This window comes from Lepidochelys olivacea, assembly GCF_965140295.1.
Source record: "Lepidochelys olivacea isolate rLepOli2 genome assembly, chromosome: 18".
Classification (NCBI taxonomy): domain Eukaryota; kingdom Metazoa; phylum Chordata; order Testudines; family Cheloniidae; genus Lepidochelys; species Lepidochelys olivacea.
In genome coordinates, this window is record NC_140428.1 from 15,296,015 (window position 1) to 15,319,762 (window position 23,748).

Consider the following 23,748-nt stretch of genomic DNA (forward strand, 5'->3'; position numbering starts at 1 on the left):
GGGCGCGCTGGGCCGGCTGTGGCGGAAGGGAGTACCCCAGCGAGGGCAGCTCTAGTCAGGCACCTCCTCGGGCACCTCCAGGGGCTTCCTATCCCGGCAGCCCTCGCGGCGCACGGGGTCCTTGGAGCGCTCAGCCGGGGCAGCAACGTGCGAGCCATGCCTAAGTCCAAGCGGGACAAGAAGAGTGAGTGACCCCTCCCCCCCTCCCCGGCTGACTGCCGGGGCCCCTCTGCGCTGCCCGGCTCGCTGCCCGCCCGGCGCCGGGCCCCTGGCCCCTGTGCCGGCGGGAGGCTCCGGGGTCGGGCGGGGCCGCTCGCCTTTCGGTAGCAGCTTCCCTGACCCGCTGAGGTGGAGCCCCCGGCGGGGCCTGCCCCGCCCTCAGCGGGTACCTGGCTGCCGCAACGCCCCGGTACCCGGCTGCGGCGTGGGAGCCCCCAGGGGCTCTGGACGGTGTGTCCTGCGGCTCTGGGCAGCGCGTGATGTAAAAACACTGTGATTTAATTATTAACCACTCAGGCTGCTTTTACTTTGTGATTAAACCTATCGTAGAATACTTGGTCAGTCAGTTTGCTGTGAGAATATCTTATTTATATATATATATATATATATATATATATACATACACACACACACCCCCCACCACAACAACGGATTCAGACTACTGTGTCTCGTTTGGGTAATGTTGTTAATCTGGCTACTGAGGCTTGAGTATCAGAGGGGTAACCATATTAGTCTGTATCCACAAAAAACAACAAGGAGTCCGGTGGCACCTTGAGGACTAACAGATTTATTTGGGCATAAGCTTTCGTGGGTAAAAAAACCCACTTATTCAGATGCATGGAGTGAAAGTTATAGATACAGGCATAAATGTATATACTGGCACATAAAGAGAAGGGAGTTACCTTCACTACAAAAGGAATTTTCCCTCTCTCGGTATTGACACCTCATCATCATTATTGGGAGTGGACCACATCCACCCTGACTGAATTGGCCTTGTCAACACTAGTTCTCCACTTGTAAGGTAACTCCCTTCTCTTCATGTGCCAGTCTGTGTGTGTGTGTATATATATATATATATATATTTCACTCCATGCATCTGAAGAGGTGGGTTTTTTACCCACAAAAGCTTATGCCCAAATAAATCCTTTAGCCTTTAAGGGGCCACTGGACTCCACATTGTTACTGAGGTCTACGTACCACTAAGGCTGGGGGTGGGGGAAATTGTGTGCTGACATTAGGCAGAATAGGTTGCGTTAGTTGGTTTGGGAATTATAGAACCCATTCGGCAGCCTCAGTAAAGATGTTTCCTTTCTATTCATGAGTTCCTTGTCTCCTACCAGGGATGATGCAAATATCTGGCGGTGTGCTGTTGTATGTCAGTGCAATATGAAACCCTGAAATGTTTTATTTCAATGATGGTTTGTAGCTCATGGTTTTAATCAGTAAAGGAAACTCTGATCCTACAACCATGCAGGGACTCCCAGCAAAGCATCAGTGCTAGAAGGTTGCACCTGGTCTTCTAGGAGTGAGTCAAAAGTCTTTGAGTTCATTAAAGCTGATGTCCAGAGTGTATTTGGCAGCCACATTTCTGTGCTTTTTAATTGTACTTTCCATAAGCAGTGCCCAAGTTATCAATGATGCTGAAGCTCTTCTTCTTCCTTTCAGTTTCCCTAACAAAAACCACGAAGAAAGGTTTAGAAGTCAAACAGGGCTTAATAGAAGAGGTAAGTAAGAACATACGTCGTAAGGTGCTGCATTTAGTTTTCCATTCTGTATCAGAGAAAAACATAGATATGTTCTTTCCCTTCTGTAGAATCTCCTTCTGTTAGGATCTTACTCTGTGTAAAGTACAGTAAGTCGCACTACATGCTTTCTAGATGTGGGGAAACTGTGGCACACAGGCAATTTGACTAGACCCCAGAAATATAGAAAAGAAGCAGTTTGAGAAACTGGTGTCAGATGAATTCATTATTAATCTGTTAAGATTCTTACAAAAAAAAGTTACAATGCATACAGTAAAACTACCTCAGGATTTAAGCTGTGTGCCACAAGGGTCATAAAAGAATTCATCATGCTGTCTGTGTACTGGGTCATACAGTTAACCAACTACATTACTGAGGCTTCTTGATCTTTTCAGGTATTGGCTTCTACCAGGGGCAGGACAGTGGGCTTAATGGCTGAATTGTGTAATGCAGTTTAGCGGTCGAGGTAGTAACTACAAACAGCATCCTGAATGACAGCCAAGGCCATCCATGTAAATCGGATGATGACATTCTCTCATGCTGGATGGAACGTTATCACAGTGTCCTGAACCATCCTCCAGCTGCCTCTTGTTCAGAGCTGGATGATCTGGCAGTCACTGCGGTTCCAGATCCAGACATTTGTACTGATGTTCCAATATTGGATGAAGTGAAGTGTGCCGTCTCTAAACTGAAAAATGGACGCACAACCGGTGCTGATGGCATCCCCTCAGAGCTGCTAAAATGTGCTATTGATCCTGTAGCAAAATCACTTCTGGCTATCTTTCGTCTGGTGTGGAGAACTGAAACCCTGCCAAATGCCTGCAAGGACGGTACTGTGATCTCACTCTATAAGGGCAAGGGACCACGCAGTGAATGTAAAAGCTACAGGCTGATCACCTTGCTCTCCATTCCAGGGAAGGTGTTTGTACGTGTTTTGCTGGCACGCCTTTGCTACATCGGAAGCGTCGTCCCCAACAGTCAGGCTTTACAAGGAACAGGTCCACATGAGACACCATTTTGGCTGTTTGCTTATTGTCAGAGATACACCGCGAGTTCAGGAAGCACCTGCACGTAGCATATGTTGATCTTAAGGCTGCATTTGATTCAGTAGACCATGTCGCGTTATGGAAGGCCTTAAAGGGCATAGGTGTCCCTACCACTCTGCTGGACTTAATTGGAGAGTTTCATAATGAAACCCCTGCCCATGTTCGTCTGGGGAACCGGATGTCAGTACCTTTTAAATCAGTATCTGGTGTTAGGCAGGGTTGCGTTCTGGCCCCTGCACTCTTTTGTCGGGCAATGGATTTCATAATGCAGCATTCCATCAGGTCCATAGGCATTGAAATCGGCGATCTCTCACTCAGAGATCTTGACTACGCTGATGACGTTGTTCTTTTAATACAGAGCCTCAACAGGTTTCATGAGGCACTCCAGCAGATGGAGGACGAGTTAGCTAAGATGGTCTCCATGTTTCATGGTCAAACACAAAACTGCAAAATCTAGGACCAGGTCCACCTGCGACTCCAGCCTCCTTGAACAATGAAACTGTCAAATCAGTTTCCAGCTTTTACGATCTGGATTCTATACTTACCAGCTCCTCCAATTCTCACGCAGAGGTTCTCTATCAGATTGGCATCGCAGCATCTGCCATGGGCCATTTACAACGGATATGGAATCAACATCATCATAGTACGACAACCAAGCTGAGGATTTATTTGAGCTGTATCCTTCCCATACTGTTGTACGGCTGTGCAACCTGGACACTATGCCGCGCAGACTGGACAAAGCTGGAGGCTTTCCACACAAAATGTCAACATCGTATATTGGGCATAAAGTGGAATGACTTCATCTGTTATGCAGATGTTTATGGTCGTTTGGGTCTACAGACTACTGGGGCCATTGTCCGCAGGCAGCTCCTTACGCTTCTTGGCCATGTCGCAAGGATGCCACAAGACATTCCAGCGAACTACATTCTCCGGGTGGTTTGTAACATCCGGGATAAAATTCCACCAACTGGGGGGTGGAGGCAGCCCAGAGGTAGACCCCCTATTACATGGGTTCATCAAGTCTGTTCTGATGTTGGACTCTCAGACCGTCAAGCCTTTGCGGTTGCGCAGGAACGGACCAAATGGTGAACGATCTCTATGGCCGACTGGCTAAGCGTTAGAGAGAGAGAGAGAGTTTAACAAATCCTGTGTTTGTTTTATAATACACAGTTTTATTTTAATGTAAAAAAAATTGAGTTTTACAGTTGATTAGTTCAAATGGAGAATCTCGCATCAAAATCATAGTTGTTAGTTCCATGGAGTGCCCGATATTGCTGGAGAACTAGAGATGTTGCCATGAATAGAATTTTTGAACAATCCTCCCACCCCATCTTCTGTGTTTAAGCTGTTGCAGAAATGCATTGGTATGCAATGGGGATTTCTCCGATGTTTGCTATAACTGCTCAATATCATGTTCTCCTATAGTTGCGGAAATGTGTGGACACCTACAAACACCTCTTCATCTTCTCTGTTGTCAATATGAGAAACAACAAGCTGAAGGATATCAGAAGTGCCTGGAAGCACAGCAGGTGAGCAGTAGTCTCCGAGATTGCTTCCCCTCATGGCTAGTGATCATGAATATTGTGTTATAGGTGTATACATATCTTAGACAGATTACTGTACTTACTTCTGTGGGAGGGGGAGGTAAGCTGCTAAAAGAGCTCTATGAATTTTCTTCTCTTCCGCCCCTCAAGATGATAGTTTTCAGGAAGTAGCTTGGGGCTCTTGGCTGCAGTGCTGGGGTTAACCCTAGGATTTCAAAAACGTCAGCGTTTGATGGCAGCTGCATCTTTCAGGCACTGGCACGTAGAGCTAAAGTGATGCAATTACTATCACTTGCCTTCCCTCTCCTGTTTGGGGCAGAAACAGTACCTTTCCTAATTCTTAGGTTACAAGAGAGAAGTTTCAGGATCCCCTTCCCCGGCCCTTAAAAAGGGAGAGGCTGCGACTCCCAGATTGAGGACCCGTCTTCATCCCTGATTCAAACTCTGCAGATGTATTGAGCCCATCATGATGGATTCTTTTCCTTTTTTTCCAATAGGATTTTCTTTGGGAAAAACAAAGTTATGATGGTGGCATTGGGACGGGGGCCAGCTGATGAGTACAAGGAGAACTTACACCAGGTATGTTCTGATTTCCATAGCTTTTGCATGTTTTGGAAGTGAGCCTTATTTTCTGTAAATCTCAAGAGAAAATAAAGAATTGCTTTGGAGAGCCAGAATGGATCAATACTCTTCCATCGGCAGTAAATGGGGTTCAGATACTTAGATTGTCAGCTCTTTGGGGGCAGGGACCATCTTTCTGCTCTGTGTTTGTACAGCGCCTAGCACGAAGAGGTCCTGGTCCATGCCTGAGCACTACCACAATGATGATAAATGCCAGTCCTTCACTGATATGTAGATCTTTAGGCAAGTTGCCTTTGACAACAGTCCCGTTGCCAGTGTGAGCAGCCTTTTAACTCTGGTGATGGTTAGCTTCACGTCAGTGTAGCTTTGTTCACCATAGGTTCTTCCACTATAGTAAGAAATTTGTCCTTTTTATCAGTTCATCAAAGGAAGGGTGCATGAGGATGTTGCCGCATTTACCTCTCCTCCTTCCAGTATGTTTGGGGGTGAGGGGTAAAATGGTGCCTTGCTCACAAGATACCTAATTGAGGACACTCCTTGTTAGTACTATAGCAACTCAATCCTGAAGATCTGGGTTGCAGGTACAAGTGGCATCTCTCAGCCAATACTGCTTAATCTTCTTTCAGTGGAGGCAGAATTGTTGGGAGAGCTCGAAGGACCTCCACCAGTAGATGTGTCTTCACATCTTTTTAGTCTCTCACTGAAGTAGGACTGCAGCCAGTGTCTGAATAGTCTGAATTCATCCATCCAAGCTTTACAAATAATTTGGAGCCTCAGCCCTATGGCATTCTTGCTACAGTTTGAAAAACTAAACTCCAATGCTAAGAGCCCTCACAGGAGTCCAAAAATTCATAGAATCATAGAATATCAGAGTTGGAAGGGACCCTCTAGTCTAACCCCCTGCCCAGAGCAGGACCAATCCCCAACTAAATCATCCCAGTCAGGGCTTTGTCAAGCCTGACCTTAAAAACTTCTAAGGAAGGGGATTCCACCACCTCCCTAGGTAACGCATTCCAGTGTTTCACCACCCTCCTAGTGAAAAAGTTTTTCCTAATATCCAACCTAAATCTCCCCCACTGCAACTTGAGACCATTACTTCTTGTCCTGTCATCTGCTATCACTGAGAATAGTCTAATCCATCCTCTTTGGATCCACCTTTCAGGTAATTAAAAGCAGCTATCAAATCCCCCCTCATTCTTCTCTTCCGTAAACTAAACAATCCCAATTCCCTCAGCCTCTCCTCATAAGTCATGTGTTCCAGACCCCTAATCATTTTTGTTGCCCTCCGCTGGACTCTCTCCAATTTCTCCACATCCTTCTTGTAGTGTGGGGCCCAAAACTGGACACAGTACTCCAGATGAGGCCTCACCAATGTCGAATAGAGGGGGACGATCACGTCCCTCGATCTGCTCGCTATGCCCCTACTTATACATCCCAAAATGCCATTGGCCTTCTTGGCAACAAGGGCACACTGCTGACTCATACCCAGCTTCTCGTCCACTATAACTCCTAGGTCCTTCTCTGCAGAACTGCTGCCTAGCCATTCGGTCCCTAGTCTGTAGCGGTGCATTGGATTCTTCCGTCCTAAGTGCAGGACTCTGCACTTGTCCTTGTTGAACCTCATCAGATTTCTTTTGGCCCAATCATCCAATTTGTCTAGGTCCCTCTGTATCCTATCCCTACCCTCCAGTGAATCTACCACTCCTCCCAGTTTAGTGTCATCCGCAAACTTGCTGAGGGTGCAATCCACACCATCCTCCAGATCATTAATGAAGATATTGAACAAAACCGGCCCCAGGACTGACCCTTGGGGCATTCCGCTAGATTCAGACTGCCAACTAGACATGGAGCCATTGATCACTACCCGTTGAGCCTGACAATCTAGCCAACTTTCTACCTACCTTGTAGTGCATCCATCCAGCCCATACTTCTTTAACTTGCTGACAAGAATACTGTGGGAGACCGTGTCAAAAGCTTTGCTAAAGTCAAGGAATAACACGTCCACTGCTTTCCCTTCATCCACAGAACCAGTTATCTCATCATAGAAGGCAATTAGATTAGTCAGGCATGACTTTCCCTTGGTGAATCCATGCTGACTGTTCCTGATCACTTTCCTCTCCTCTAAGTGCTTCAGAATTGATTCCTTGAGGACATGCTCCATGATTTTTCTGGGGACTGAGGTGAGGCTGACTGGCCTGTAGTTCCCAGGATCCTCCTTCTTCCCTTTTTTAAAGATTGGCACTACATTAGCCTTTTTCCAGTCTTCTGGGACTTCCCCCGATCGCCATGAGTTTTCAAAGATAATGGCCAATGGCTCTGCAATCACATCCGCCAATTCCTTTAGCACTCTCAGATGCAGCGCATCCAGCCCCATGGACTTGTGCATGCCCAGCTTTTCTAAATAGTCCCGAACCACTTCTTTCTTCACAGAGTGCTGGCCACCTCCTCCCCATGCTGTGCTGCCCAGTGCAGTAGTCTGGGAGCTAACCTTGTTTGTGAAGACAGAGGCAAAAAAAGCATTGAGTACATTAGCTTTTTCCACATCCTCTGTCACTAGGTTGCCTCCCTCATTCAGTAAGGGGCCCACACTTGCCTTGGCTTTCTTCTTGTTGCCAACATACCTGAAGAAACCCTTCTTGTTACTCTTGACATCTCTCACTAGCGGTAACTCCAGGTGTGATTTAGCCGAATCTCTGTTTAACTAATTTTTCTTCAGTAATTCTATGACTGCTTAATCTTCTTTCAGTGGAGGCAGAATTATTGGGAGAGCTTGAAGGTCCTCCACCAGTAGATGTGTCTTCACATCTTTTTTGCCTCTCACTGAAGTAGGACGGCAGCTAGTGTCTGAATAGTCTGAATTCATCCATCCAAGCTTTAAAAATAATTTGGAGCCTCAGCCCTATGGAATTCTTTTTGAAATACAGTTTGAAAAACTAAACTCCAATGCTAAGAGCCCTCACAGGAGTCCAAAAATTCTCTGTTTAACTAATTTTTCTTCAGTAATTCTATGACTAGATCATAGTGACTTTTCAAATGGGATTTCTCTGCTTTTTCTTGATCAAACATCTGAGAATCTTGAGCTAAATTCTTTCTTAGGCCCCACTGATTCATACTCTTTCCCTCCTCCCACAATCTAATCTCCTTTCTCCAGAATTTACATCTGGAATGTCCTGCCAAGCCAGTGCTTCCATCAGCCACAGAACAGGTTTCACGCTAGGAGGAAAAGTCTCCTGAAATAGATTTGCCATCTACATCCTGTCCTTAATTTAGTCTTCCTCACAGCACCAAAGGGCTGCAAGACACGTTGGGGCTGATGAATCAATATCTGCAAATCTAAGGGTTGGGTCCTCTGAATTATCTGGGCTTCCTGAGTAAATTCCGTGGTATTAGGGGGCTTTAGCACAGTCCAAGATAAGTGCGCTGCTGAATTCCACATGCTGCTTATTTTTCAGGTCAGCAAACACCTAAGAGGTGAAGTTGGTCTCCTGTTCACCAATCGCACCAAAGAAGAAGTGAACGAGTAAGTATCTGGGGGGGTAACAAAGGGGCTTCGGGCTAATGGCACCCTTGCCACCAGTGTTGCATCTCGATTGAGAAAGAACTAAAGTTCAGACTGAGCCTCTTCTCCCTCACTGAAACAGAAGCCGCTACTGGAAGCAATTCTCTCGCTTTCCTTGATGCTGATCCCATGACAATGTTCAGCTTAAAGTGCTTTTATGCATGCCTCCCTTTGGAGCTGCGATGGGAAAGGCTCACAGTGGAAAAGGCAGGGGGAAGGTATAACAGGTTATGCCGTGATTGAAAAGGGAATGGGAGGTGCTACGCTCTGACTCACGTGGCTGCTTTCTTGGAGATGTTGAACTACGCTTGTCCATTTAAACTGGGTAATCTCCATAACAGTAAAATCTAACGCCACACAGTGAGCAATCTCTGACCACCACCCCACAAACACATCTGACTGGACTTTTCCTTTCCTGAATCTCTTGCTCTAACATAACTTGCACTTACCTGTAAAGTTAGTGTATGGTCGAGCAGCTACAAAGCTTTCCAGAGTCCCCAAGAGTTACCTACACACATGGACACTGTACACAAGTACAAATCACGTTCTGGTCTCGCTGGCCTGTGCAGGAGAGAGTGAGTGTGGAAGTAGTAGAACATCTCTTGGTAAGTTGGCCTGTCATCCGTCATGTGGACCCAGGCGAACTAGAGGAATTTTGCTCGGCGGGGGAGAGGTAATTGTAAACCTAGCTTGAAAAGGATGTATTTCTTTAATGAGAAAGCAGGAAAAACTGCAACCCTGCTGCCTTCTAAAGCTTTTCCACCATCAACAGAACATTCACATTCAGTCACTCTCTTTTCCTCCATCTCTCCCACCCTCCCCAAGACACATACCCCCTGCAAAAAAAAAAAAAAAATACTCTGGACTTTATTACTGCTGATCTGTTTTACATGGAAGGTGTTTGGATACTGTAGTGATGGGTAGTACCAAACCCATAGATGCTGATTTCACAATGTCCGCCCCTCTTGGGATAGGATAGATGAATTCCAAGGCTGACCCATCCCAAATGAGGTTTATTCCACAGCTGGAGGTTTCTTTAATAAGTAATACTCTTGTTTCCTCCCCTCCAGATGGTTCTCTCAGTTCAAAGAGGTGGACTTTGCCCGTGCAGGTAACAAGGCAACATTTACAGTGAGCCTGGACACGGGGCCCCTGGAGCAGTTTCCCCACTCCATGGAGCCTCAATTACGGCAGCTGGGATTGCCAACGGCTTTGAAGAAAGGTATGTGAGCTGCCTGGCGCATATGATCATCATTCCCTCTCCGCCACTAAAATTATTCCAGATTTACTGGCTTTTATTCAATAAATGTTGGTAGCATCTTGGTCAGCATATATGCAGGAAGGCCGGGCAGGGTGAGTGTTCGATGATGGAAGCAGAAGTCAGAGCATATGTTCAGCAGGGAACATCTAATATTAAAAACCCCTTTTTCCTCCTATGGTTGACACTGGAATTGTTTGTTTGTTCTATATCATAAAATTCTTGTTTCTAAGAGCTGGTCAGGATAAGCCAAGCACCTGATGAAAGCCCCATCTCCTGTATGCCTTGGTTTTTCATATCAGTCAACTGGGCTTGACCTGCAGATCACAATGATTTTTCATGGAGGATGTGATTTATTTACTTCATTATATGCCTTGACAAAGCCACAGGCGGTCATGTGAAGTCTCCTGTTATTTCCGTCAAAGGAATTGGGAGGAAGGAATCAGCCTGAATTAGTAATTGCATAAAAATGGGGGAGCCAGGGGAACTCAGCATTTGGGAGAGGACAGGCATGAAGCAAACACCTGTAAGAAATTAGTTGCTGAAGTGGGTTTACACTGCATATCAATTTCAATGACTGATACATGCCTTCCATTATATTACATTTCCTCAAAGAACGGTCAGCCTATGTAAAAATCAAAACAATTTATTGTGCTGCTGGATTGAAGCTTCATTACTCTATGCTGCCAGCAATAGAGAACCAGGCTGGGAGCTCTGATTACCACAGCTGCTCCATTTCTTCTCTAACCTCATGTGGTATTCATCCCCCTGACTGGATCCCCTTCTTCCTCCCTGTGCCTGCAGGAGTGGTGACACTGCTTTCGGATTATGAAGTCTGCAAGGAAGGGGATGTTCTGACCCCTGAACAGGCTCGTGTCTTGGTGAGTAACATATTAGCAGCACAGTTAGCTAGCTATAGTTCAGGGGCAGCCACTATTTCCACCCAGTAACAAGTCCTGTGGATCTTTCCTGAAATTACAGATCAGTGTGGCCAGTAAATTTAATTCAGTGTGTGAAACCATTTGTGCTCAAATCAAGTTACTCCAGTTCTGGATATTAACCATAATGAATAGCTGCTGTTCATTAGGGTTGTATGCATCCTTAAGAGCTGTTTTGGCTGCTAGTCAATAATGCTTGACTGGGGATTAATGACCAGCTGGAAGAATAGTCCAAGGTGCAAACGAAGGAGCCCAGCTGATAACTTGAGAAATACCCTGTGCTGAGACAGGTATTGCTTAATTATAAGAACACACAGAGAAATGACCTGGATGATAGATCAGGTATTGCTAAAAGAATTAAATGGCTTGCATGTTGAGATTTGAATCCTACCTTTGCATTCTAGTTTTATACTGTGCATTTTGAAACCAGCAGTAAAATCATAACTGCCTCCGAGTGGCATGGACTGAGGAAGGGATCCATCTAATCGAGCTTGAAGGGAAAAGTCTGCATTAAAATAGCTTCATGCTTTTGGTCTAGCTCAAGTTGAACAACTTATCCTTATATTAAAATGCACCCTTTGATTCTTGCTTACATCCCCTGTTTTGTCATAATGCAGTTTAAAGGTGTTAGTTAATGTGAGAGCTAGCCTTGCCACAAGGAGGCTAGCAGTATGAGTGACAAGTTCCTGTCTCCCTTTCAGAAACTCTTTGGCTATGAGATGGCAGAATTTAAAGTGACCATCAAGTGCATGTGGCATTCTGAGACAGGAGACTTCCAGCAGTTGGTGAAGGAGACAGAAGAAACCTCAGAGATGGAGGAGGAGGATGACGACGACGAAGAAAATGGCAACTAACTGAAAGACCTGCTATAGGACATTAGAGACAGTTTGTTCTATTTCAAGAATAGTCCACTGAAGCCCATGGGTACTCTCCCTCAGTTGCAGCAGGACAAAGTTGATCAACCCACAGACTTGCTATTTATCAAAGATGATGCAAATGGTTTATATATAAAATTAAGTAGAAATTTTGGATCCCTGCCTGTGCAGCCTCTTTGAGCCTGTTCTCAGGTTCTGTACATTTTCTCCTCGTTCAGGGATGCTCAAGTTTCACGTAAGAAGTAAAACCCTTTCCACTCTGTGTTTATTGTTCAGACTTGAACTCAGCAAATATACTTCACCGCCCCATAATCCTTCCCCCTACAGAAAATTGCTTTTGAACTGCTCACTTTGCATTACAAATGACAGTTATATAGAGAGCAACTATTTAAATGCAACTAGTCTCCAAAGGAGAAGGTGCTAATTCATATTTCCTAGGATCCCTAGAAGGTTGGGTTTTGTCTTAATTCAAAAGTTAAGAGAACAATCTAGACTATTCCTTTGAGGGCAGATACTGACTAAATTACCACTGAAGCCAAAGGATGAAGTGTAGTGACTAAGCTAGTTTCCTGTGCCATCTTTTAGTAAGTTCCTTCTGTCTTCACTGAGCCTGTTTAAGAACAGTGCATCACCAGAACTACTGCAGCTTCCCTATTTCTCGGTGTAGAATGGTAACAGAGCAGCAGTTTAACCTTTTTTCATTTGCAGGCCCCTAAAAAATTTCAAGTGGAGGTGCAGACCCCTTTGAAAATCTTAAACAGTCTGCAGACCACAGGTTGAAAACCACTGTTCTACAGTAATGCCAACCTTTGGTAGACCCCCTAGACATAGTCTTCAGACCCCAGGGGATGTGTGGACTACAGGTTGAAAACCACTGAAATAGAAGAATTATCTTCACTCCAACTTCTAGTATAGAATACCTGTGATTTTCCTGTAACTGATTCTTGGCCCAGCACTTCCAAGGCTTTATGGGAATGAGTAATTTTTTTTTTTTTTAAAAAGGGGAGAGTCCTAAAGGTTATACTTTAAATGTTGGTGTAACTAACCTCTGAAGTAGAGCTGCTGTGGACGTGAGGAGTATATGTGTACAATACTCAATCTGTAGAAGCAGGCAAAATCCTGTAGTTAAGACTTTAGGAAGCAGAACTGAGGTTGCAACTACATGACCAAGACAGAAGGGGGCACTGTGGTGGTAAAGTAGTCACATGACCAGTTATAATTAGTGCCTATGGTACTTGCAAGTGTCTAGATCAGTGGTCTCCAACCTTTTTAAGCACAGTACCACTTTTTGAATTTAAGTGCAACCCAGGAGCTACCTCAAAGAAAATAAAGAAGGAACAGTAACCACAAACCCAAACAGCCTTGCCCCGCTCATTCCATCCCCCCTCCCTCCTTCCCCCCCCCACCTTACTTTCACTGGACAGACTCAGGGCTTGGGCTAAGGAGTTCTGTGGGGAAGGAACTCTGGGCTGAGCCTGTGGTGGGGGTTGGGGTGCAGGCTCTGAGGGAGGGAGTTTCAGGTGCAAGAGGGGCTGCAGGCTCTAGGAGGGAGTTTGGGTGGGGGGCTCGGGCCTGGGGCAGGGGGTTGGAGTGCAGGAGGAATTTGGCCAACATGTCCAGCAGCAGCTCCTGGGTGCAGGAGGAGAGGCAGCTCAGCACACTACCCTTGTCTGCAGGCACCACCCCCGCCACTCCATTGGCTGCTGTTCCCCATTCCCAGCCAATGCAAGCTGTAGAGGGTGGTGCCAGCAGACAAGGGCAGCATACAGAGACTCCCCCAAGAGCTGCCTGCTAGGACTGTTAGTGACCAATCTCCCGGTTTGGCTGCAGAAGGGTTGGCAACTCTAGACTAAGATCAACTGTCAAAGGCTCCATGATCACAATCTACCAGTTGGCAGTCACTGATCTAGATTGAACCACAACTTTAGGTTACACGCTGCCTATGGAAAATTCCACCAGAGGTAGGACTAGGGTTGCCAGCCCTCCAGGATTGTTCTGGAGCCTCCAGGAATTAAAGATTAATTTTTAATTAAAGATTGTTGTGTGATGAAACCTCCAGGAATAACCAACCAAAATTGGCAACCCTAGGACTGGTCCTGTGTATGCTGTCCACAGTTTGAGTGGGTTGTCAACAGAATTGAGGAATTTAGAGAAGCAGTGTGTTAGTCTGTATCCGTAAAAAGAAAAGGAGTACGTGTGGCACCTTAAGAGATTAATAAATTTATTAGAGCATAAGCTTTTGTGAGCTACAGCTCACTTCACTGGATGCAAACTTACGCACTAATAAATTTGTTAGTCTCTAAGGTGCCACAAGTACACCTTTCCTTTTTTAGAATTGAGGAAGTTACCTAGCTAGACTAGCGTAAACAAAGTGCTATTTAAACAGTTACTTAATGGGCAGGATAGTTCCCCTTCCTGAGCCAACAAACTACATTAAAGTTATTTCTGCAGTTCTACTATTTAACATGTGTTAGGAAGCCTGCACCTGGGCTGAAATTCTGATGGCTTAAGACAGTTTCAGGTGGCCTAGTTTGCACTTTGAAGTTCCTCTCTCCTCTTCAGAGAGGCTTATTTACACAGCTGTTGCCTTGGAAACAGAACAAGTAACTGGGCTAAAGTCCCTTCATGAGTGAACAGCACAAGCAAAATTGGAACCTGCACCCTTCCGAAAAGGAACTCCATTGCTTTAAGCACAACTGCCCTTGTAACTGCTACTGTGATTGGCTGTTAGTGAAACAGCTTGCCGCAGAAATTCAAAACGAAACCCAAAATTCAATTAAACAGGCATGGCCTGAGCTAGAAAATGCTTTATTCTGACAGATGATTGAAGACAAACATCCACAGTCGTAGTTGGAGACTTCAACTGGCCATATCACAGGGCCCGTTCCTTATACGAATTACATCACTGAATCACAACACTATTGTGTGCGCTCGGGTGAAAATAGGAGCTGCCCTATTACGGGACATTCTCATGGCAATTATGGCTTTTAGTTTTGTTTAAGGAAAAACAAGACACGTTATGGCTTGAACACCATGTGCAGCTGCCATTCAATCAGCACAGAAACAGTGAGGCTTGTGACTGTACGAAGAGCTTCAACTCTAGTGTAAGGCAACCCCAATGTGGCACCAATACGTTCACTACGTGGAACCCCTGATCCAAGGGTGAAGTTTCCTCTGAAACGCTTTGGGAGGAGTTAGGAGGTCTCAGATGCCAGAATACTTGGTTACCATCCCCACACTAAATTTGCTACCCCCATTTTCTAGCGGAAGTAGTTGGGACAGTCATGTGTTACTAGGTGCCAGGCTCTATCAAATGCTTCCACCACAACTGGGAGCAGAGGGCCCTCTTCACTGCACGTGAGGTTCTGCTGCAGCTGATCCATGTTGGACATCCCAATGATCACTGCATCTCCAAGGGCACCCTGCAGTGGAAAGGGAGGAGTTTACCTTATAGGAAAAGCAACTTGTCTCCCATCTTGTAACAAACATCAGACTTCAGCTCTGTTAGTTTTTCAGCTGAATGTTGCTCTTTGGCAACTACTGGATATTTGGGGAAATATGTCGTAACTGCAGTCCTGTTAACAAGGCCAGAACTCAGTGTGCTGTCCCTGCCTCCAAGTCTCGCCAGTCCCTCAAAGGCTGCCGATTCATGCTCTGTGGGTGGCCAGAGGGATGGGAAGAGAACATAACCATTAATTTCCCAGCCATATGAAAAGCCAGTTTATCACCTCATGAGGAAGTGGCTGGCTGAGAAAAGTCAAAACTAGAGCGACTAGCCTTTAACATCTTCCACTTTCCTTCAGGCCATGGAGACAAAATACAGAAGGAAGTGTAGAGCTGATTCACTTCTATAGTCCGCTGTGTGCAGCAGCCTGGCATTGGAAGACCAGAGAAATGTTTCAAAAAGAACAGAGCAGTAGGGTCTGAGTGGATTAAACGACAGATTTCACTGTTGATGTACTGCAACTGGAAAAACCAAAGAAATCCAGTTGCAGCGTTAGAGTTCTGTTGTACATACCAACTGTTTATGTTAAAGTCAAGCAATTACCTGAAGTTTGGAGTGGTTGTACATCCAGCGTAAAGCAGCTGAAGTTAGGCTGGGGGGGTTAGAGCCATAAGCCTCCCCTAATGCTTTCTCTACCTGGGCAATGGCTTGGAAATGGTGCTCCTTCCAGTATCTACAGCAAAGGAGACATTAATGGAGCATTAATTTTACTGACTCAGCTATCTCTGGCTTCCTCTTATGACAAACATGGATCCATACTGCAGGCAAGAGAACAAAGGGGCATTAAGGTCAAAGACTAGTGCATGTACCCAGTGCAGCCCTTATGGCCTATGCTGCCCAAATGGTTTTTGGGTGATCCAAAAGGCAACCTCCCTAGAGATCAGAGATGCTGCAGTCACTGTTTAACAAGCATAATGTTGCCTCTTGAGGCTTCAGACTCAGTAACTTATTTCATTGGTGTGGAATTTAAATTTTTGTTTTAGATTGCTGTATCTACACAATCTATTATACTAGCTAACAAGTTCACAGCAGCCGGCTCATGCCCCTGCATCCTTTCCAGATACCAGACCATTAGTGTACTAAGGATGCACTAGATGTTAGATGGCTAGCTAGAAAAACCTGACTACTTTTTGTTGTTCTTGTAGGCCTTTCATCAAGAGCTGAAAGCACTTTGCAAACATTCAGCTTCAGCCTCCTGTATGGGAGGTCAATATCCCGCATCTCACAAACAGGGAAACAGCTATTTAAGTGATTTTTGCAAGGGCACAGAACAAGTTGGTGGCAAAGCTGGAACTAGATTAGTAGTTGTCAACTAGGGGTCTGGGGCCCCCTCGGGGCTGTGAGCAAGTTTCAGGGGGTCCGCAAAGTAGGGCCAGCATTAGAGTCACTGGGGCCCTCGGCAGAAAGCCAAAGTCCCGTTGCATGGGGCTGAAGCCCAGGGCCCTAACCCTGCCATCCGGGGCTGAAGCCGAAGCCTGAGCAATGTGGCTTCACGGGGGCTCCTGTGGCATGGGCCCGAGGCAGCTGCCCTGTTTGCTACCCCTAACACCAGCCCTGGCTTTTATATGCAAAAAAACCAGTTAATGTGGCACAGGTGAGCCATGGAGTTTTTATAGTGTGTGTGTGGGGAGGGGGGCTCAGAAAGAAAAAGGTTGAGAACCCCTGAACTACAGTATAGAAAGCACCCCTGCTGTAATAAAGACACCACACTTGTTCTCTTTACGATCATTAAACCATCCCTCTATTTAACAAATTCCCACCACCCGAGTGCTGCAGGGGACCGCCAAAGAGTAACTGAGGGAGATCACCTGCCTGCGAGCATCATCACTGAACAGACTTCAGTCATTTGTATTTTCTCCTGCATCTTCACTTGGTGATTCATCTAGGCTGAATCAAAGGTAACATTCTAGCCCAGGGATTCTCAATCCTTTTTCTTTCCGAGGCTCCCCCAACGAGCTATAAAAACTCCACAGCCCACCTGTGCCACAGCAACTGGTTTTCTACATGTAAAAGCCAGGGCCAGCATTAGGCAGTAGCAATCAGGGCAACTGCAGGGGGCCCCACGCCACAGGGAGCCCTGCAAAGGTTAGTAGCTCAGGCTTCAGCATCAGCCCCGGATGGCAGGGAGCGGGGCCCCGGGCTTCAGCCCCATACGGTGGGGCTTCATATTTCTGCCCTGGGCCCCAGCAAGTCTAATGCCTGCCCTGCTTGGCGGATCCCCTGAAACCAGCTCGCGGCCCCCGGGCCCCTGGTTGAGAACCACTGTTCTATCCTCAGGAAAGGTCCATCTCTCTGCCATTCTACCATCTGGAAACTTACCTGTCCCTGTAGGTCTGTGCCCAATCATTTCCAAAAAACCTGCCAGTCGGTTGGCCTGTGTCTTTATCGTCATATTTGTACTTCCCTGTCAGCAGCCCTCCTGCAGGGGTTCAATGACATGCTATTGTTAGTGGCCAGGATTTTGTGGTGGATGGAATTTTACAGCCTGCAAAAAGTACTGTAGCCTTGTATACCCCATGACCTCCTGCAGCTCTGTACACAGGGCCTCTCCTGCAGCCCAGGCATAAACCCCAGGATGGGACAGGGCAAGAAGAACTGAAATGTAGGGTGTAAAAACTCCACCTATTCAGCTCTGACCAACAGAACAAGCCCTTTATGGTGAAGGGGCCCTCTGCCCTAGTAAGAGCCCTGGTAAGGCAAGATGGGCTTCTTGGCATCAAGACACTTGAGTCATTACAGCTGTTGTTTTACTTTGTGTAAATATCTCTTATGAATCTAGTGTTGGGAAAAGGTGCCAGCTTGGCAGACCTGAAAACAGATGAATACAGCATGGGTAGCCTCTGCCTTGGCCTGCAAAGGATCAGCTTTCATGGCCCAATTCAATCCTTCATCTCTGCTGACAAAGGGCCTGTTTGTAAGGTGGCATACAGACATACAGGTAAACTAGGAAAGGATGGGGATCAGCTCATTCAATGGAGACTTACAGGTGGAGGGCTCTATAGCTCATTATCTGTCCCGTCCCCTGAGCCACCCAGTCACCCCATCACCACCATTGCTATTCACTTCTAAGCCCACTGTTAGTGGTGGCAGTTTGGCTGAAGTGGAGGGAGCCCTATTCAGAGGCGGGCAGGCCAATATCCAGCCTATTTTTGTTTGGTTTGGTTTAATTCCCTCCTGCCACCCACCCCATTTAGCAGACCCTTCCTCCTCACCCTTGCCCAGCTCGTACCAGCCAAAGGATTGTAGGCATAGAACCGCATTCCACAGTGTCTAAGGCACGGCAACAGCTCGGTTTCCACTTGGCGAGTGGTTGCATTGTACATGCCCTATAACAAATAAGAGCACTTAGAACTTCAGAGTAGGGCCTGGCTAGCTTATGGGGTGCTAATACAAGAGGAAGGGCTCCCTATTTGATGGTGAGAATCCAGAAGGCTAATAATGATCCACATGTGTTGCCGTCTGATGGCTATTTGGCCACCTATATGAAGTGGCTCAGTCCATCCCTAGTGGAACACTGTTGGCACCATTTACCTATACTCCTGACATGCCCATCACTGCCCTGCCCCTGATCACCATGGGCGCCTGAGTGAACTGCAGCCTCAAAGCTGCACACAGATTTTAACTTCCCACAACCAACTGGACCTGATTTAGTACTGACAATTTCACAGCCACATGTCCGCAGGGCAAATTAACTAACATTCAGAAAAATGTGGTTCTGCTTTTTCTTTCACCTTGCCTTGTCTACAACTATTCAGAGATAAAACCAAGTGCTCTGGATCAGTGCTCATGGCATTAGCAGGACTGTGCCTTTTGTATAGACAGGCATCTGCCCATGTTAACCCCTTCCAAACATCCTGAAGAAATGTGCGTCCCAGCAGCAAGTTCCTTTGCAGCAGTTATTTAACCATCATTGCATATGCACAGATTGACTCCCATTTAGCTCCATAATGTCTTTGCATTGCATTCAAATCAATAGTGCAAAATTCCAGTGGAGCTGGAATAGCCCTCTTCCTCCTCCTCCATGGATACATTTTGTGTCCTATGGAAGGAGTCAGAACAGAGAGTCCCCAGGTCACACTAGATTGGTGCCTGCTGAAGAATGGATTTCCTGGATCATTGTATGGAACTGATAAACATTACTATCAGTTTCACATCCAGGAAATTGCTGGAACAAATGACAGACATGTATTCTCTTAACTGCGTCTGAGTAGCTACCTCACTTTGCTTTCTAATTGCACTTGTCCAAAAAGGTCTTACCCGGCTAAATGAAACATCTTTTTGTTCAATGTTTGTAGAGCAACTTGCACAACAGGGTCCCAGCCTGAGACATGGGCTCCTAGAACCTACCACAATACAGCGACAGGTTCTCAGCACTCTTGCAACAAGAATAAAAGTTTGTGACTTTTGACTTGCTTAGGCTTTCCAAAACACCCAGTAAGACTCTACAGCTCCAATTTTCCCAGTAGCTGCCCTCAGTGGGTGACGCTTCATGAAATCATCCTGGAGAAGGAGTAGTCCCCACCTGAACAGCACTGGGACAGGTGCCTCTAGCTCCAGGTTGGGTAAAAAGGGACTAGAGCTGCAGGAGTCTGTGCAGTATCAGGTAGACCATATTAAATCTGCAACTCTCACCTGATACACAGTTGGAAGCACCCAGTTGTTGTACTTGCAGATGGTATAGATTTTTGCCACCTCCCAAGCTGCATAGTTTGACAGACCAAGCTCCTTAAACTTTCCCTGTAGAGGAAAACAGAGAGTATTTAATCCCAGTCTCTTGCAGCATGTATTTACACACACAGTTTAAGATTAACATAGTGAAACAGACTGTCAACTGATTTTAGTCCCCAAATTAGTTTTCCTTTTTTGATCACCCCTTCTCCAAATGGGGATGACTTACGAGACTCAATAGGAATAAAAATGTTTCCTTTGTTTTGTTTTAATTAGAAGGCCTGGATTTACATCCTTTTAAAACTCATTTCCCTACCTGTTAATGCCAAACATAGCACAGGACCAATTTGCAGGAGGCAAAGATCAGAAATCCTAAAGCTTGTTAGAACTTATGAGATCTTATTTATGGTACTAAATGATTCACCTGGAGATACTATATGGTACCAGCTGTTTATACCTTACACGAGCCATTGATTTTTCTTCTCCCTGCCTTGTGGAACTCTGCCCCCTCACCACTGTACTCACACCACCCCCTGCAATGGAAAGCAGGAGAACACACAAATAAACCTAGATAAAACAAAACAAAAACCAAGTGGACAAAGTCACAGGTTTAGGCCTCTGCCTTTACCTCCTTGTATAGCTCATTGCAGGCATGTAGTGTCTGTTCCACAGGGGTGTTGTGGTCAGGGGCATGGAGATAGAACAAGTCTACGCTCTTCATCTGTAACCTCTCAAGGGATGTCTCCAGCTGAGACCTGACACTCTCAGGCTTCAGAGTCTTCCCCTCCCATGGATTGGCTTTGGTTGCCATCTTCACTAAGACAGAGACAGAACCAGATTGAAAATAACCAATTCTGTATTACATCTTTAGTAACCAGGGTGAAGGAAGGATAGGGATAAGGAGTGGGCACAAACCACTTAAAATTAATGCATAACATGGTACAAGCTTACAGACGCCCCAGGCAAGACTGGTAACATCTGCAAATTGCGGTACACAAAGGGAAAGCCAAATTAATAGGGTTACAGAATTGCTAATGCTTATCTAAATATCCAAAAACGGGAACAGGTAAAATCCTAGAGGCCCAATCCAGCTATCTACACAAATTCTCTCATTAGTCGTCTTCGAAGGGCTGGGTGGTCACAGTGGCTGTAACTGTTGTTTTCCCCTTACCCCAGTTCACTTGATGTATAGGGCATAACTCATTTATTTCAGAGTCAGTTCAATGGATCCCTGCTTCCCCACAATGGAGCACAAAATTAATCTGTAGTTTAGACTGTACACTCTCCAGAGTAGGGACTATGTCTTCATGTGTACAGCAACTAGTACAATGATCCTAAATGTAGCCCTTGCATACTACTAGAATACAGATATTGTATAATGACCACTATTCTGTACCCAAATATGGCTGCGCAGTTAGGCACCTAAATCTTGTCCAAGCCAAATGCATCAAGTAAACAGCATCAGTGGTGATTAGATTTTAAAGGGATTTTTCCCTGCAAACATTAAAGTGTTCCAGTAACACAGATGAGCAGTTGTTTGGAGAAACACAGTTTTTACAGGACCTTCAAAGTGAACTCTGTCACCACCTCACGCAGAGCACACTGGCCACGAGACTCATGAGTGCAAAGGGCAAAATAAAGCCTAAAGATAAGGGAAAGGGCAATCGAACAAGCGACCAGAGGAGTGACACCTGGCTCCAGTCTGGGGAACCTGACAATGTTGAGTGCTTTGGGGTTCTCCTGGGTGTGCAGCCGCATAAACGCCAGTCAGTGCTGTGCCCTCTGGTGGAGAGGCCAAGGAGTGGGATGAAGGAGGGAGACAGTGTGTCCACAGAGACAGGCCTAGGTGTTTGGCAGTTCCCAATGCTCTAAAACAACGAGGAATCCGGTGGCACCTTAAGGACTAACAGATTTATTTGGATATAAGCTTTTGTGGGTAAAAAAACCCACTTCTTCAGATGCATGGAGTAAAAATTCCAGATACAGGCAGAAATATGTATTGGCACATGAAGAGAAGGGAGTTACCTTACGAGTGGAGAACCCAATACTCCCTTCTCTTCATGTGCCAATATATATTTCTGCCTGTATCTGGAATTTTCAGTCCTTGCATCTGAAGAAGTGGGGTTTTTTACCCACAAAAGCTTATACCGAAATAAATCTGTTACTCTTTAAGGTGCCACCAGACTCCTCATTGTTTTTTGTGGATACAGCTTAACACGGCTACCCCTCTGATACTTAATACCCTGACTGTTACCACACACACACACACATACCCGTAGGCTCCTGGAAGCCGATCTCTCTACCCAACACCCCACATTTGCGACCCCAGCAGTGTCCCTTCTCCCCTCAGCATGTGGGAGGGGGAGACCCTAGACTGCTCCCCCCTGGGGAGCAGCCCAGGTAAAGGAGATGGGACTCCACCAGCTTCCCCTGGAATGTGGGGAATCCAGGCTCCCTGCTCCACTGACTGCCCATGGGGGGAGGTATTCAGCAGGGGCAGCTCCTGCTCCCCCAAATACCCCCCCATGCCCACGTCTCCACACACACACCATGCCCTACTCCCCAGACCCTCTTACACCACCCCCCACCCTCTTACCCCATCCTCATGTCCCACCCCCCATGCCCACCTCTCCAGCCCCCCCGCCCTCTCCTAGCCCCTTCCCCGTCCCACCCCCCCAAGCCCACCTCTCCAGCCCCCCCACCCTCTCCTAGCCCCTTCCCCAAGCCCAACTCTCCAGCACCCCCCATTTGTTACCCCCCATGCCCAGCTCCCCAGACCCTCTTACCCCACCCTCTATGCCCACCTCTCCAGCCCCGCCCCACCCTCTGACGTCCTCCCCACGCACCCCCGTGCCCAGCCCCTCTTACCTCCCATGCCATGCCCCGCCCGCCTCTCCAGCTCCCCCCTCCCCCGTGCCATGCCCCGCCCGCCTCTCCAGCTCCCCCCCGGCCCCCTCCCCCGTGCCATGCCCCGCCCGCCCGCCTCTCCAGCTCCCCCCCGGCCCCCTCCCCCGTACCTGCGGGCCCGTCGCCGCCCGCCAGCAGCGCCCCCAAGATGCGCTCGGACGCGCCCCCCCCGTACATATGGGCCGTGTCCAGCTCCCGGTGCCCCCGCTCCAGGAAGGCCCGCAGCAGCGCCCCGCTCGCCTCCTGGTCCGTGCGGCGCCCGAACTCCATGGTGCCCAGCACCGAGGCCGGGCGCCGGGCCGGGCCGCCCGGGGACTGCACCGACTGGGCCATGGCGGAGCGAACGCGGCGGAGCGGCCTCACCGCGACCTCAAACCGCCGCAGCGCGAAGCGCATTCTGCTGCGCATGCGCCCCTGAGCCCGCCCTAGGGAACGAGAGGAAAGGACTCACGGCGCCAGCGGGCGCTAGGGACCGTCTCCAAATTCCCACCCGAGTGACAGCGCGTTGTTCACTAGAAAGGAGCGGGGCCGGCTCACTGTGAACCGATACGTTCCCCTAGTCAATGGCTTCTGTCTTGTGTGCCCAATAGCTCCCTCTCTGTCCCTGGTGGTTGCAAAGGAAACGTCCCCAATGTAAAGTGAGTGTGAACTGATGCTGTGATGGTTGCCTGAGTCTGCAGGCAGCCTGAAACAAAGGAGAGAGGTGTGACCTGCCCCAGGCACCCCAATGGGGTCTTTAGCCCCAAACACTAACGAAGACTATGTCTTCTCTGCAAAAAGGTGTGTTTTTACAGGCCCTGGAGTTGGGGGCTGGGATGAGGAAACCAAAAAGCTTTTTCTCTGTCAGCTGCCAGGGGATGGAGCTTCACATTTATCAGACACCTGTAAGCCAGTGGCTGATACAACAAAGAGAGCCCCAACTGGGTCCAGGGACAGCACCCTGGTAATAAACCAAGCACCCTTCCCCTCCCAGCACTTAGAGGTGGTTGAGCAGGGCTTCTTGCCAGGGTGTTGTCCCTGGACCTGTTTGATGGCCTCCACCCCTGTCACATTTCATATTTATGGCTAGTTAATAGGTTTGGTCCCCCTGATCAGAGCAGGTCTAGATGGCACATGGTCAAAAG

General features: G+C 47.2%; 2 protein-coding genes across 2 annotated transcripts; one reads left to right on the plus strand and one right to left on the minus strand.

Annotated features, from left to right (window-relative positions):
• The first annotated feature begins 59 nt into the window (after window positions 1-59).
• MRTO4 (MRT4 homolog, ribosome maturation factor) lies at window positions 60-11,806 on the plus strand. Its single transcript, XM_084651764.1, has 8 exons — window positions 60-184; window positions 1,666-1,724; window positions 4,214-4,317; window positions 4,830-4,911; window positions 8,367-8,434; window positions 9,544-9,695; window positions 10,536-10,612; window positions 11,371-11,806. The coding sequence occupies exons 1-8, from the start codon at window positions 157-159 to the stop codon at window positions 11,521-11,523; spliced, it is 723 nt and encodes a 240-aa protein (XP_084507890.1). The 5' UTR covers window positions 60-156; the 3' UTR covers window positions 11,524-11,806.
• A 2,509-nt stretch (window positions 11,807-14,315) lies between these two features.
• LOC311532894 (aflatoxin B1 aldehyde reductase member 4-like) lies at window positions 14,316-23,047 on the minus strand. The gene is made up of 7 exons (XM_084651848.1): window positions 22,735-23,047; window positions 20,346-20,533; window positions 19,682-19,786; window positions 18,279-18,375; window positions 17,369-17,468; window positions 15,593-15,722; window positions 14,316-14,966 (listed from the first exon to the last, which is right to left on the minus strand). Exons 1-7 carry the CDS (start codon window positions 23,030-23,032, stop codon window positions 14,805-14,807), a joined length of 1,080 nt encoding a protein of 359 aa, XP_084507974.1. The 5' UTR covers window positions 23,033-23,047; the 3' UTR covers window positions 14,316-14,804.
• Between the last annotated feature and the right edge of the window lie 701 nt (window positions 23,048-23,748).

Bases quoted from the DNA above. Each gene is read 5' to 3' on its own strand.
- LOC311532894 (XM_084651848.1), bottom strand. From the start codon at position 23,032: ATGCGCAGCAGAATGCGCTTCGCGCTGCGGCGGTTTGAGGTCGCGGTG. The intron at 17,469-18,278 runs GTACGAGCTGGG...GAACCCCTGCAG, and splicing joins TGCCTACAATCCTTTGGCTG to GAGGGCTGCTGACAGGGAAG. The intron at 15,723-17,368 runs GTAAGTTTCCAG...CCTTTGCTGTAG, and splicing joins GCACAGACCTACAGGGACAG to ATACTGGAAGGAGCACCATT.
- MRTO4 (XM_084651764.1), top strand. From the start codon at position 157: ATGCCTAAGTCCAAGCGGGACAAGAAGA. The intron at 4,318-4,829 runs GTGAGCAGTAGT...TTTTTCCAATAG, and splicing joins AGTGCCTGGAAGCACAGCAG to GATTTTCTTTGGGAAAAACA. The intron at 8,435-9,543 runs GTAAGTATCTGG...CCTCCCCTCCAG, and splicing joins ACCAAAGAAGAAGTGAACGA to ATGGTTCTCTCAGTTCAAAG.